Source organism: Streptopelia decaocto (genome assembly GCF_964273445.1).
Source record: "Streptopelia decaocto genome assembly, chromosome: 3".
NCBI classification, from domain to species: domain Eukaryota; kingdom Metazoa; phylum Chordata; class Aves; order Columbiformes; family Columbidae; genus Streptopelia; species Streptopelia decaocto.
The window spans coordinates 5,021,421-5,035,226 of NC_138656.1; the positions used below are offsets into that span (position 1 = coordinate 5,021,421).

At 39.4% G+C, this 13,806-nt stretch overlaps 1 protein-coding gene across 1 annotated transcript in view; it reads left to right on the forward strand.

The window, feature by feature from the left end:
* Positions 1 to 13,806, forward strand: part of PLCB4 (phospholipase C beta 4) — a 184,002-nt gene that overhangs the window by 123,919 nt on the left and 46,277 nt on the right. The window contains exons 13-20 of the mRNA XM_082049841.1: positions 4,215 to 4,323; positions 5,953 to 6,163; positions 6,797 to 6,890; positions 7,534 to 7,613; positions 8,085 to 8,169; positions 10,710 to 10,800; positions 11,711 to 11,806; positions 13,337 to 13,437. Coding sequence (XP_081905967.1) covers positions 4,215 to 4,323; positions 5,953 to 6,163; positions 6,797 to 6,890; positions 7,534 to 7,613; positions 8,085 to 8,169; positions 10,710 to 10,800; positions 11,711 to 11,806; positions 13,337 to 13,437 — 867 coding nt within the window. The remainder of the gene's footprint in view (positions 1 to 4,214; positions 4,324 to 5,952; positions 6,164 to 6,796; positions 6,891 to 7,533; positions 7,614 to 8,084; positions 8,170 to 10,709; positions 10,801 to 11,710; positions 11,807 to 13,336; positions 13,438 to 13,806) is intronic.

Genomic DNA, 13,806 nt, shown 5'->3' on the forward strand with positions numbered 1-13,806 from the left:
AACTGCAACATTAAGTACACTGTGTAGATTTGATTAGAACATACATATGGAAAATAGGCATATTCTACTTGTTTCTGTACTTGGAGATTCTTGTCATCTGGAACATGGATAGCTGCTTTATCTCTCTACATGATCTTTTAGGGACTGAGTGCATTACCAAAAATCTGCCCATCTAAAATTATTTTACTAGTTATAAATGTATTTTATATTTATAAATGTATACATTTATATATCTGACACTGCTATATGAAGATTCAAGCAATAAATTCCCCATATATCAAATTTAGAATATGATTTTCATTTTCAGGAGGCAATACATGCCCTACTCTTCACCAAACCTGTATTACATGGAGAAAGAGTATTCAAAAAATGTAGATAGTGAGAAGATTAACAGCTTCAGGACTAATGGTTACACACTTGGGGCCCTGGTTCATATACCCATAGTTCTCTCTATTAGCAAATTGGAGCACGTGCTTCATCTTAATACTGAGAGATATTCTTTTGTCACAGCTATTTACAAAGTTCAGTATCTCAGTGTTTGCAGGACTGGGGTCATAGCTAACGCGTGTGATTTTTGTTTTCTGCATTGAAGAGAGAAAGGGTTGCATTGTGATTGAAATTCTAAGTGATCACCCTAAAGTACCTCAGCCCCCCAATTCACTTGTTGTGATAGATACACTTCACTGCTTGAAGCACACAGCCCTGTCCACACGTTAAACCATATTAGCTTCTGATTTTTTTTTTTAGTGTTATTCCTCATTTTTCAGTAAATTACTGTTTTATCATTATTTTTAACTTGATCTCTGTAATTGTTTTAGCTTAAAGTGCATTTCCTTGAAGCCCAAACTTCTGAAGAAGTGCTGCCAGCAATTTTAAGAACTTCCTGGCTATCTCAAGGAACTGATTACGGAATTAGAATTGGATTGTTGTGCTCTCAGTTTTATATTGTTGTAGCCGTTCTTTTTACAGAATCAGAAGTCTTATTTTATGGGCAGTATTGGAGAAAGATGCATCTTGTTGGCTACATTCTTATTGACACATTTTGCATTTTGAAATCTCGTAGTTGGCCCTTTGGTTGGTGACCAGAGCTGGGAAAAATTAGTCAAGTGATTTTATAGAGTAGGACATTCATTCTAATGACTGAAACTAATGCCTTTGGCTCTGTGCTGCAGGTCTTCTGGTCTCCAAATAGAGTTTAGAGTTTTGGTTGTGATTTGAAAGGCACTAAATGACCCAAAATCTCCCTTCTGAAGGGGTCATCTCTGTCCCCTTGACAGCTGGCCAACACTGCAATTAGTGCTGTTTAATGCTGGAAAGTATAAAAGGATTATTATCTTTATATAGGAGAGGGGAGTTACTTGGCAGAGCAATTCTTCATGAGAGTCTTTAACCTAAATCATTTTGAATTCAGTAGCCTCCAGGGCATGTTGCAGAAGCTTTAAGTGTTACGGTTTTTTAAGGGAGCACAAAGGGTACGTTACTGGGTATGAGTGGAGAGTGTGAGCTGCTTTCCTGGCGTTCTTCCAAACAGCTGTCTCTGGTTGATTTTTAAATGCTGCTGGATGACAGCTGATTTAATTGTGTATCAGTATTAAAGCTTCTGGGAAGGTTTTAGAAATTCACTTAGTGTCAGGCACTGACTATTTTGTCTAGGTCTTTTTGAAGTCAAATTTTGAAAAAATAAAATGTAGTAGAAAAAGAACTGAGCTCACTACTAGTGAGATTTGCTCCTGCTGTTCATTTGCAGTGATAAATTAATAAGTCAAGTAACTGTCAAAATGGAAATTCAGTAGTCTGACCAGGACTCATCCTTTCTCCTGGGAAGGAGGTATGAGGTGATCCTTTTCTATCCTGCTCTTTCCCACTTCCTTGCCCGCCCTCCCTCCTTCCCTCCCTCCTTCCCTCCCTCCTTCCCTCCCTCCTTCCCTCCCTCCTTCCCTCCCTCCTTCCATCCCTTCTTCCATCCCTCTTGCTTGCTCTTCCTCCCTCCTTCCCACTCCCCTGCTCTTTTTGTCTCCCTCTGGTTTTCATCTCCATGAAAGGACACCCCTCTACCTGCTGCACAGGACAAATTCAAGAAGCAAAACTGGTTCTGGTGCATTGTTAACTGCTGTGCGTCTTGGTTTGTATCCACTCAGAGTGGAGATGCGTGACCAGGCTGGGAAGGCAAAATGATCTTTCTCTCTTTGAAGATTCATAGGGCATTCTTTGTCCCCACGCTTTCAGATAGTTAAGAATGTCTAGTGTAAGGGCGTCCTGTCTAATACAGTAACTAGAACAATCAATAAGACTTTGACAGGCATGTGTGATTAGGCCTGGGACATGTTTTCTTTCTAGGTGAAGCTTCATGCTTTTAGTTTTGATCAGCTTTTGGGATACAACTTCCCTTTGCCAACAAGCTCAGTAGAGCAGAATGTTTCCCCAAGAGGCACTAGTAAGCATTCATCCTTTTTTTTTTAAGAAAAACTTTTAAAGTAAGTAAACTTTAAAGACACGCTTTCTTTTTCAAATGGAAAATCAATAATGACTAGTGATCATTGCTGCAAGAAGAGTCTTTTTCTCTTAGCACCTTACAATAATGCTGGGACTCTTTCTCAAGATGAGTTTTGCTTTATCCCATTTATTTTCTTCTGTTTGCTATGACTAACTGTATAAGAAAGAGAGTAGGGAAGTGCACTTTTCTTGAGTTAAGAACCTTCCCTACTATTTCTTCCAATTTTTTGAAGTGGTGTGTTGTCACTAATGGTATAAAGCTTGTCATTTGTCACAGTAGACTGTACTGTTGCATGCCAGTGTTGAGTTGCTGTTGTGTGCTGCTTAGCAAGTTATGTTCTGCATCCATCTGCTCTGATATCATATTTCATCTGAGTTTTACTTAGATATCCAGACCGCTGATCTGTATTGAATGAAACTGCTGTATTTCAGATGCTGCAGACTGTCAGTAGCGTTACTTGAAAGATCCCTCCTTAATTGCATGATTAAATTGGCATTGGTTGTAATTTCTTGGAATGAATCAAGCACATGCACTAAGGTATTGATTGTAAGAAAAGGGATCGAGTGTTTATTTTTTGATTGGATATTGCTTTTTTTTCTTGAAAAAATGTCAGAAAGTTTACACATAAGAAATTACAGCAAATGCTGATAGTGCTGTGCCAAGCCATATCAATGCCATCCTGTCCACTCCAAATTATTGATCACCAAAATGGGGGTGGCCTGTTACATTTCTGAATTCTGCTTAAACTAAAGCTTGAAAACTATGCACCTACTGGAGTAAAAGAGTGTTTTCACAGTCATATTTATTTATTTATGTTTTATTGCATCTGCTTACACGCCACTACTCCGTTTTCAGTTTTCTTTTTGATGGAGAATCAGGCACACAGTGTGCAGCTCTAATCCAGCTTGGAGAGAAACAAAACTAACATAGCACACATTAAGTGAAAACTTAAAAACTCTGAGTTTTAGTAGTGGATTAGAAATCACTGCTAAATTGTATCTAAATGTTACATATATTATGAAAACCTAATATTGTAAATTACTGTGAAATGAAGAGATGATACTGTGAAGCTCTTTTAAGTCATATATATTTATTCTAAGAAACTATACTGTTTTTTGAATAGTTAGTAACACAATGTTTCTACTATTCGCAAATAATCATCAGTAGTTGCATATTTCTAAATTCAGGTTTCAAATTCTGTATTTATAGTATAGCTTTATTTTACTTTTAGTTTTTACTTTAGCTGTAGATACTGCTGAAGATCCGCATTTTTGCAGAGGTGATTGCAGTGCCATCTGTCAAGTCTGTCAGTTTACATGACCTACAAATAAGATTAGGGAGAGAATTTACAAAGAAGAGAGATTTAGCAGTTTATTTTCAACATTGCATTTGCACGTATGCCATGTGCAGTCATTATTCTCATAAACAAGCAATAGCAATATGATTGCACTGGGGTTTTTTAAAAATACTTTTATAAACAAACTGCCTAGGTTTCTTATGAAAGATAAAGTTTGTTTTCTGTCTAAAACTAAAGTTACTGTTGAATATTCTGTAAGTTTTAGGGCTCCTTTTTGTTGGTTTGTTTTTTTGTTTTTTTGTGTTTTTTTTGTTTTTTTTTAAATGTCCACTTCTTTCTTTCTCATCTGCAGTAATGAAATGCTCTTGGATGATAGCCATGCACTATATTGTTTTGCTGAATTCCGTTGTTTTCTAACCTTAGCATCAACGAGATCCTCGGCTCAATGAAATTTTATTTCCCTTTTATGACACAAAAAGAGCAATGCAGATAATTGAGACATATGAGCCAGATGAAGACTTGAAGAAAAAAGGTAAATATGGGAAGGAATTTAGTATTCACTGTTTTGGGGCATTTGGGGAATTCATTCCAAAGCAGCCAAACTTTTAAAAGGGAGCTTGTAGTCCTTGTGGTCAAGGGGCAAGCACTGGGGTGGCCAACCGGTGAACTGTATCAGGAAACTGATCTGCTGAAAAATATCTCCTGCTCAAAATCAATGGTTTTCTGGGAGGATCATTTCCCTGATCCAGGTTGTAGTGTGGCTACAAAGACAGCCATCCTGATAAAAAGTGATCAGTGCACATCAAATATACCAAGGCCATTCTGATGAGCACAGATAGCTCTGATAAGTTGCTGAAGTCTCAGCTATTGTTTGCACAGAACACTTGCTCACCTGTGACTTTTTTCCACTAAATGATGTGCTAGGAGTGTGTATCATGTGAGATAATTTGTGCTGCTGCTTTTAAGTTCTCAGTGACCAACAAAATAAAAAATTTCTTAAAGTTGAAAATTCCATTTCACCCCGTTTTTTCTTCCCCTTCCAAAACTCAGAATCAGCTGAGAGGATTTGAATAAGACATTCCAAACAGTTCACCTCTGGCTGACACAAAGCACAGAAAGCTTGAGCTTCAGTAGAGGATTTATTTCAGAAAGTGAGGAGCAGAATGAAAAGCAGGATTACCGGAGTTCTCGATATAAAAGTTGTCTTAAACAAAATAAAAGTGGGACTCCTACAGCCCGTGCCTTAACAAGAGCTGAGTGTTCATCCATGGCTTTAGAGAAAGCAACCTCCAAATTAGTGCCAGATAACTATTCTCTCTAGTGACTCTTAGTGAATAAGCTGTTCTTCCCTAACCCAGATCATTTTTCAGTCTCTTGGCCACTTTAAAACTGATATTGCGTTACTGATTATTCTTACTTTATCAATCAGGATAAATTTTAATGAGAACATTTTTTGTATTTATGAAGTATATAACAGCAGATAAGAGAAAGGAGTTAAGAATTCTGTCCTCTGGATTACTGTCCATCCCATGTTCCTTGTAGAAAATGACTTGCTTTTCATTATAAAGAAATAAACCTGTATTTCAAACAGTCAACTTGAAGGTATCTTAGATTTTCCTAATGCTTTACAAATGAACACATGCAAATGTTTTCAGGTACACCTCCACCTGTTTTTGTCAGCGGAGTACAGTCTGTGCACATACTGCAAGCTGATTAACAGTGATGTAGCACAGTCAGGGCAGGACTAAGTATGAAAGAGGGGAGAAAAATACTGTAGAAGACTGGTACCCATGCAAGCTCACGAAGTCCCAGAGCCCAAAATTATTGGGAGCATTCTGAGGAGATGTCACTATTTATTAGCCTTCTTCTCTCATCCTCTTGATGCCTTAGGTCTACTAGTGGTGAGTGCTGGATGTCGGATATTGAGCTAGGTGGCCATCTGATTTTTTTCTTGTTATTTGGGAACACGATGGCAGGTTTTGCACCAGGAGTGCAGTTACTGGTCAGCTTGGAAAACTGGAAGGGGGAGAGCTTCAGTTTGCTTGCAGAAGCCTGTTTAAACATAGCTTTCGTACTAGGGTTCGTGCTCAATGAGACAGTTTGATTCCTGCCCACTCTAAATTTCTAGGAGTAATTTACCACTCTTTCTTCTTCCTTCTAGGTGTCATATCAAGTGATGGCTTTTGCAGATACTTGATGTCAGATGAAAATGCCCCAGTTTTCCTAGACCGCTTGGAATTATATCAAGAAATGGACCATCCTTTGGCTCATTATTTCATCAGTTCCTCTCACAATACATATTTAACAGGCAGGCAGTTTGGTGGCAAGTCTTCGGTGGAGATGTACAGACAAGTGCTTTTGGCGGGATGCAGGTTGGAAGCAGGAGATAACAGCCTTTAATATTTGTGAATCTAATACTGGAAACCTACCTAATATACCTTGGTGTTGACACATTGCATAGTTGAATGTATAAATATATTAGTGTGGTAAATGAAAATTACATATTTAAGATGCTGTTTTTCTCAGAAAAAGCATTGAAAGGCAGTGGAATGTAAAAACTGATGTCAGGAGAGAGTTTGTGAGGAAGATAACAGAAGTTTGATCTTAAAATGACAGCTGAAGAATTTCAGAAGGCTTTCTGCTTTGTAATTAAAAAGTGTATATGTAAACGAGAATCTGTTTATGATTTCCTGCTTTATTTCTTGAAATAGTGGAATGTGTCACAATTAACTGAGTAAGAAAATAAATTAGAAGAGTGTTACAGTGCTGTAAACATTGAAGTTCAGGTGTAAATATATTGACCCACGCATATTCTATTTAAGGTAGTATACCCAACGTTTTAAAGCAGTCTGAAATTACACGTGTGCAGCTTAAAATAAATTGTAGAATACCCCAAACTGCTTCTTAACTTACTGCTCTGAACATCACAGCTCAGAGCTTGTCCTGAGTAGCTCACCTGTACTGAAACAATAAGGAATCTGACATCATTTTTCTTGGGCCTTTAGGTGTGTAGAGCTGGACTGTTGGGATGGCAAAGGTGAAGACCAAGAGCCAATAATAACGCATGGAAAAGCAATGTGTACAGATATTCTTTTCAAGGTAAATGCCTGACTGCTACACCTGGCAGTAAGTCCCAGTAGAACCCCTGGACAAGGATCCATGCAGGACACCCTCCCCTCCTCAGCACCCAGATGCTGCTCTTTGTGACACACCGACAGACTGTGTAGGCATGGTTTCTTGTCTCCAGATCTTAGGGCTTGTTTCCAACTCACATCATACACCCGCTGTGTCATGTCTGCCTTGCCACAGAAACTACCGGAAGCAGGCTTGCTTCTTTTGCCCCATATTTTCACATCCTGTGCTCTTTGCACCACAGAATAAATACCTTGTCTGTTGTCTGAGAAGTTCCTTAGTTGCGGAAAAAGCCTGAAGATGCAGGAGTTATTCTGGAAGTAGAAATTCTCCCTGACAAGAGAAGATGGCAGCGGGTCCAGGGGTGGCATTGATGGGCTTGGGGTGAAGCTGCCATTGCAGCCGCTAGTGCAGTGAGGTACCCGTTGGGCACTGAGTCCAGGGTGTTGCAGGGAACAGGGAAGAATAAGCGCATAGTTTGTTCTAGTTCTCCCTTAGCATATTTGAGACTCAGCTCTGTGTTTCTCATGGTGGAGAACAAAAAAAATCTGTTTGATTATGACTCTAATTTGATCTGTTCTAATTTGAATCCTATTATTGCATTTTATAGGATGTAATTCAAGCCATTAAGGAAACAGCATTTGTTACGTCAGAATATCCCGTAATTCTTTCATTTGAAAATCACTGCAGGTATGTGATGCCCTTGTAGGGCTTTTTGTTTTGTTTTTTAAAGCGCAATGTATGAGAGAGAAGATAAAGCTCAAAAAGACAATAATTTGAATATAATTGAGAACTGTGTAGGGCTATGCAGGTATACTGAATATCACTTGGAAGAGACTGTGCTTTAATATAGTAGTCAATCTTTATCTAGCTTAGTACTGGCAACATTTTTATCTGTGGTAAAGCTGTGAAATATATTTGGATGTTCCATTAGCTGTGTTGGATACAGTGAATCTGCATTATTGGTCTTATTAAATTCATCTATGTCAGATAATGGACTTTTATTGACAGTATAATTACAGTAAAGTAATACTTCTCATTTGAGAGAAAGTGGGCAGTATATAATTTAGGATGTCTACATCACTTAGTATTATTCTATTTTGCCGAGTAATAGTGGTTTCTTTTTTATATTTAAAAGTTAACCAACATTATCTTTTCCAGCAAATATCAGCAGTACAAGATGTCAAAATACTGTGAAGATCTTTTTGGAGATCTCCTGTTGAAGCAGCCTCTAGAAACACATCCAGTATGTTATATTCTGCCAGTGCTTGTATTTTTTTATACTAGCTAGATTTAAAAGAGATTATAAACTGGAATCATATCACCTATACTGCTGTTCACTGCCAGTCTTGTGCTTTTAAAAATTTCTAGTGATTTTGGGTGTCTGCTTTTTGGTACAAACTTGTCCTTATCTGATTTGTTTAATCTCTTCTGCACAGGGCTCTGTCAAGCAGCCTGGGGAAATCCATCCCCTTGATGTGTGACGTAATATCAGCACCTGCATAAAATACACCACATACATTGTATTTGCAGGTCATACATAACTCTGACATTACCAGTCACTGTTGAAAAACAATTAATTATAAATTGCATGGTCTCAGCTGAGGAAACCTCTTCCTTCAGCTGCACTCTGCATGCTTTGTGCTCCAGGTCAGGTCCTGCAGTCTAGGTGGTCCCCACTACTGCATTAAGAATTAAATTAAGCATGAAGAGTTCCCTGCAGCCTCATTTGAACTATCAAGTGCACTGTAATCTGCATGCACTTCACTCTCCTGCATGGCAGGAGATAATAACAGACACTTCTTCACAAACTCAATATTTGAGACTTAATAGCTTGTTACCCAGTGTTTGCAGCTACTCCTCCAGGCCTTGCTTACTCTCCTGAGCAATGTGCTCAATCTGCCAGCAGCCACCCAAAGCCTGCAGATGCTCTTTAGTGCTGTGGGGACCATGGCAAGGAGGACTCTGCCTTACCTTTCAGCTCCTGTCCATGTGACCTCTGCAAAGGGGCCTCCTGGCATTATCATCTCTAGAGCTGTTTCTCTTGGCTTTCCTTGTGCTTTACAGGGTCAACAATGCACAAGGCTCAGTGAATATTGGGTTGTTGCCCTGAAAAGTGCATCCCAGAGAACTAAATCTGTAGTGTTCCCCTATGATGTGTGTAGCACCTTGCCACGTTCCCCACAGAAGACAGCTTCCAGCTGCTTTCAGGAAAGCCTAAAGTAGAGCTGGCCAAAGGCTGCCGTGCTGCTATCTCAGGGCCCAGTATTTAAACCTCAGCTGCCTGTGCTCTCTAACACTACTGATCTTTCTGCATTTTGTGTCCATTCCTCCTCGTGGGTGAATTCAGTCCCCAGCTGCTCACAAAGCCAATGTTGCAGAGATGGCAGGAGGAGCTTGGAAGGTGTATTTTATGAGTGCTTGTTTTCTGGTACCTCAACTGGGAGAGGAGGGCAGGTTTAAGAGGGACATGTCACTGGCAGAAGCAGATTTGGTTTTAAGTAAAAGCAAATGTTTGTCCAAACGAGCATCCAGCTGTGCCCTGTGCTTGGGGATGCAGACTGGCATCCTAGAAGCCCTGGGACAGATGAACTCCGCGGCACTGACATCTAGTGGAATTACAACCCAAGTGCTCTCAGAAACAATTGTGTTTTCTCTCCATCCAACATTCTGATCCATGGCTGAGCTAGCTTGGTGGTTGTGGATGATCCTTACCCTCCTGCAAGGAGGTTTGCAGCTGTTGTTGTAGGATTGGGTTGATTTGGATTTTTTTGCTGGGTTGTTTTTCGTCACCTCTGCTGCTTTTAATTGGTTTCAAGTTACGGTGCTTTGTTCTTTTGTTTCTTCATCCAGAATGCTGCTTCTGCATAGCTCAGTGTTGGATTTAAGGATAAGACTATCTGAATATTTCTTCTAAGAATTTTTACTAGTCCTGGAAATATCTTCTGTTCTTGTGTCATGGTTCACTAGAAACCACAGTCCATTATAGCAGCAACTTCCTGTGTAATATTCTTAGCAAGTGTGAGGTGGAGAGGGTGATAATTACTATTCCCAAATCTCAATTACCATTCCAAATCCTCAATGATGTGATGGGGCTCAAACCAGAGCATCTTACACTTTTTCTCTTAATATTTGTTCTCTTTCCCCAAACTAGAACAGACCTTTTAGTCATTTCACCTTGGGTATGTTAAACTTGCCATTTGCCTTTCACAAATACTGGAGATGTGACCCTGTAGCCATACTGGCAAAAATAATCCTTATTACCTAGCTAAGGACTGGACAGTGTTCCATTCACCAGTGCCAGCCCATTTCTACTCTGTAAATATGCGTGGGCTGCCTCACTTGCATTGTTACAGCTTGAAGGGACCATAAAAGGTGACTTATTTAGCAATCAAGCAACTAAACTGTGACTTGGGCTGTGCTTGAACTACAGGGAGAGATGGGAGATAAGATGTCCTCTGATGAAGAGTTGTAGTCACATCCCTGCCCACTGCTAGGCAGGAGAGAGCAGATGTTTTGCCCAGTGCACCTGAGGATGGTGTAGGCTGGAGATCAGTGTACTGGTTTCAGCCAGCAACATTTCCCTGAGCACTGCTTTCCCGTGGGATAGGGAAGAAGCAGAGGAGACAATATAACTACAGTCACACTCCCTGTCAGGGTTGTGCCTGAAGTGGCACTGCTTGTTCACTGCCCCTTACCATTGCTATCCTCAGGTCAAAATCCCAAATAGGGATACAAAGAGGCCAAGCAGCTGTTATTAAATGTTTTCTTTAAATTATTTTACAGCTTGATCCCGGTAAAGCCTTACCTTCTCCTAATGACCTCAAAAGAAAGATTCTCATAAAGAATAAAAGGCTGAAACCTGAAGTAGAAAAAAGTAAGTAAAGCTGTCAAGTATTAAATTAAACAAGTCTGGCTCGATCCGAATAAGCTTAGTTACTAAAGTTTCCAAATTGCTTTTACTTTAGTGTTGGAGTAGTTTGACTTGCATATAAATGACACTTTGTTTGCACTTGCGTTTCGAGTGCCAGAGTCTCGGCCTTGATATCATCATGTAGCATAGGCATAGGTAGACCTAGAAATGTAATCCTGGGACTTCTATCAGGTTGCTGTTTGAGCTAAAATATAACAGGTAGAATCTCTTGTAAATTCTGCCTACGCTGGCATGTTTACATTGCTCTGTTTTTCCAGGATAAGCATAAAATGAAATGGAATTTCAAATTGCTGTTCTTGCTATTGTTACTAGTTCCGATATTTATCTTCTTTCAGTAACAATAATATTGCTATGTTAGTTTCCAGTATGGCTGTAGTGATAACCCTGGTCCTTCTCCATTCAAAGATAAGCATGGACACCCACCACCAACTTCAGTCGTACATGATTGTGTTCATACTGTCTAAGTGAAATGCACATGGGAGCATGATTGAGAATCTAAGCACTTTGCCTCCATTTGCACAGAGCAAGTACTACAGAGATAGCTGTCCAGTTATTTTTTGAAGAAGTAATATGGTTGCTCCAGAGATGTTTGCAATCTATGGAGATATTTTTCTTCAGTGAGCTTTGGATATAGCCCTTACTGACCGCTTTTCACATCTAACAACTCTGTATGACTAATGATGCTCTTACTCTGTAAAATTTTATTGCTAACTGAAAACTTAATCTTAGAGAACCAATTAATTAAAAGTAGCTCTTGGGATTAGAGAATCAATGAGGATTGTTCTCATCTATGTTTTTGAACTACAAACTGTTCTTGTCATGACTAATTTATTTTTATTTTTCTTATTAACAGAACAGCTTGATGCTCTGAAAAAGATGATGGAGGCTGGGGAAACTGCAGCTCCTGTAAATATCCTAGAGGATGATAATGAAGAAGAAATAGAAAGTGGTGAGGATTTTATAGAGAAGGGCTCTCAAACATTGCCTGTAGTAAATCAGTAGGCCAGCATGAGCAGCTAGGATGCATGTTACTCACCTGCCTGTGATCTGGCAGCAGCAGTAAATCTGAGCTCAGTGCAGGACCATTTTTACAGTCCTCCAGCCTTACCATCTATCTCAGATACGTACCACAGCTGCTCCTGGCTCTGGGGCAGGCTGTGGTAGGAACGTGAGCTCCCTTGGTGGTACTAGTGGTAATTCTCAACTTCCACTTACTATTCAAAAGTCATAGAAGAGCATCAACCAAGTCAGATTTTCACTGTGTGTGTATGTGTGTGTGAGAGAGAGACTGGAAAGCTATGATCTTTGCTTTGAAAGCAGATTTTGTCAGTATTTTTAATACTTGCGTCAACATCAGATTGGATTATTGCATTACACTTTATAAGGATAAAACAAGGGATGGGATTTTTCTTGCCAAACTTCTGTTATGTTCAGTGTAAACATCTGGACGTGAGCTAGTGATGTGGAATGTGTTTATAGCCAACAGCGTGAAATAGATGTATCTAGGGTGTGATTCACCTGGTCTGCTTTAAATGTCCACCTTCAGAAGAGGTAAATCATGTGTTGCCTGTACCAAGGTGCTGGCCTGTGACCCCTGTTAAACTGAATGGCCCAGCTTCAGCCTGCCCCTTGGGTCCCCTCCTTGATTTTTTTTGTTTGGTTGGTTTTGTTTTTTCCTAGCACAAAGCCACTGCTGTTGCAGTCAGTAGGGGGCATCATGAAGTGTATTCTTTGCAGTCGAAATCTGGTATCTGTCCTTACAAAGCTAAAAAAGACTGAAGTATAACAGTTATTTGGAGAGCCCTCTCAGTATCTTTCTTCAGGAGATCGAGGAGCACAGAGGAGATTCTGCTGTTTTGAAGGCCAATTTCCATTGGAATGCTTATTTCTAATAGTGCTCTTATTGTGGTGTGTTATTAATTACATGCTAGACTACGAAGAGGCTCAAATAAGTATTTTCTAAAACTGTTTAAATTCATATGAATAATGTGATTAATGATTTTGTGTCTGTAAGAGACCTTTTTAGATTCTTTTGAGTACACTAGGTTCTGATGGAGAATCACCTTAAAAGCAAATTAAAATGATTCCCTGTAGTAGGGGCACGTAACAATGCACATGAGAAGTCTGGACACAAGCAACTTTTTACATCTTTATTTAAATAACTCTGTCTTCATTTCTTGTTATTTCCCCAAGCCTACTGGGGCTTTTTTACTCTCTTGCTAAGCAGATTATACTGATTCCTTCAAAAATACCCTAAATGAATTTTTTCTTACTAACCATGTCAAATCTGTAAGAATCTCGTGCCTTAGCTGAAATTTACTACTAATGTTTGGAAATCTAAAACTCAGGCATTTTTCTTAAAAACAGAAATAAAATCCAAAACCAAACCTGTGTATTCAACTGTCATTTGTATCATATCTCTCACAAAAGCAGCAGTTGCTGTGGTTTTTGCACTGATCCGTCTTTCTTTTCTGTGCAGCTGACCAGGAAGAAGAAGCTCATCCAGAGTACAAATTTGGAAGTGACCTTACTGTTGATGATTACAGTCAAAAAGAAGCTGTTGCCATCAGTGTCAAAAAGGTGGGATTGCTTCTTATATGTTTCTTTGGAAGCTTTCCATGGAGGTGGGTGTAAAAGCCACTCTGTTTTCTGGAAGCATCACAGCACGTGTTGTCAGAAGGTCAAACACAAGATCTTGACCGGATTCCTAACCTTCAGGTTCACGAGAAGACAAAATTTTGTAGCCGAAAATACTCTCTGCTTGTTCAGATAGAATATTCATTGGGAAACAGAATCAGTATGTAGGTAAACAGTATACAAGAAGTGGATGATTTGATGAAAAACACTAATTAAAGGCAGAAAACAGATTCCTGCTTCTGGTATTTTACTTTGCATCTCAGTTGCAGAGCCCTAATATGAGGTGGAATATCAGCTTCCTCACTCAATATT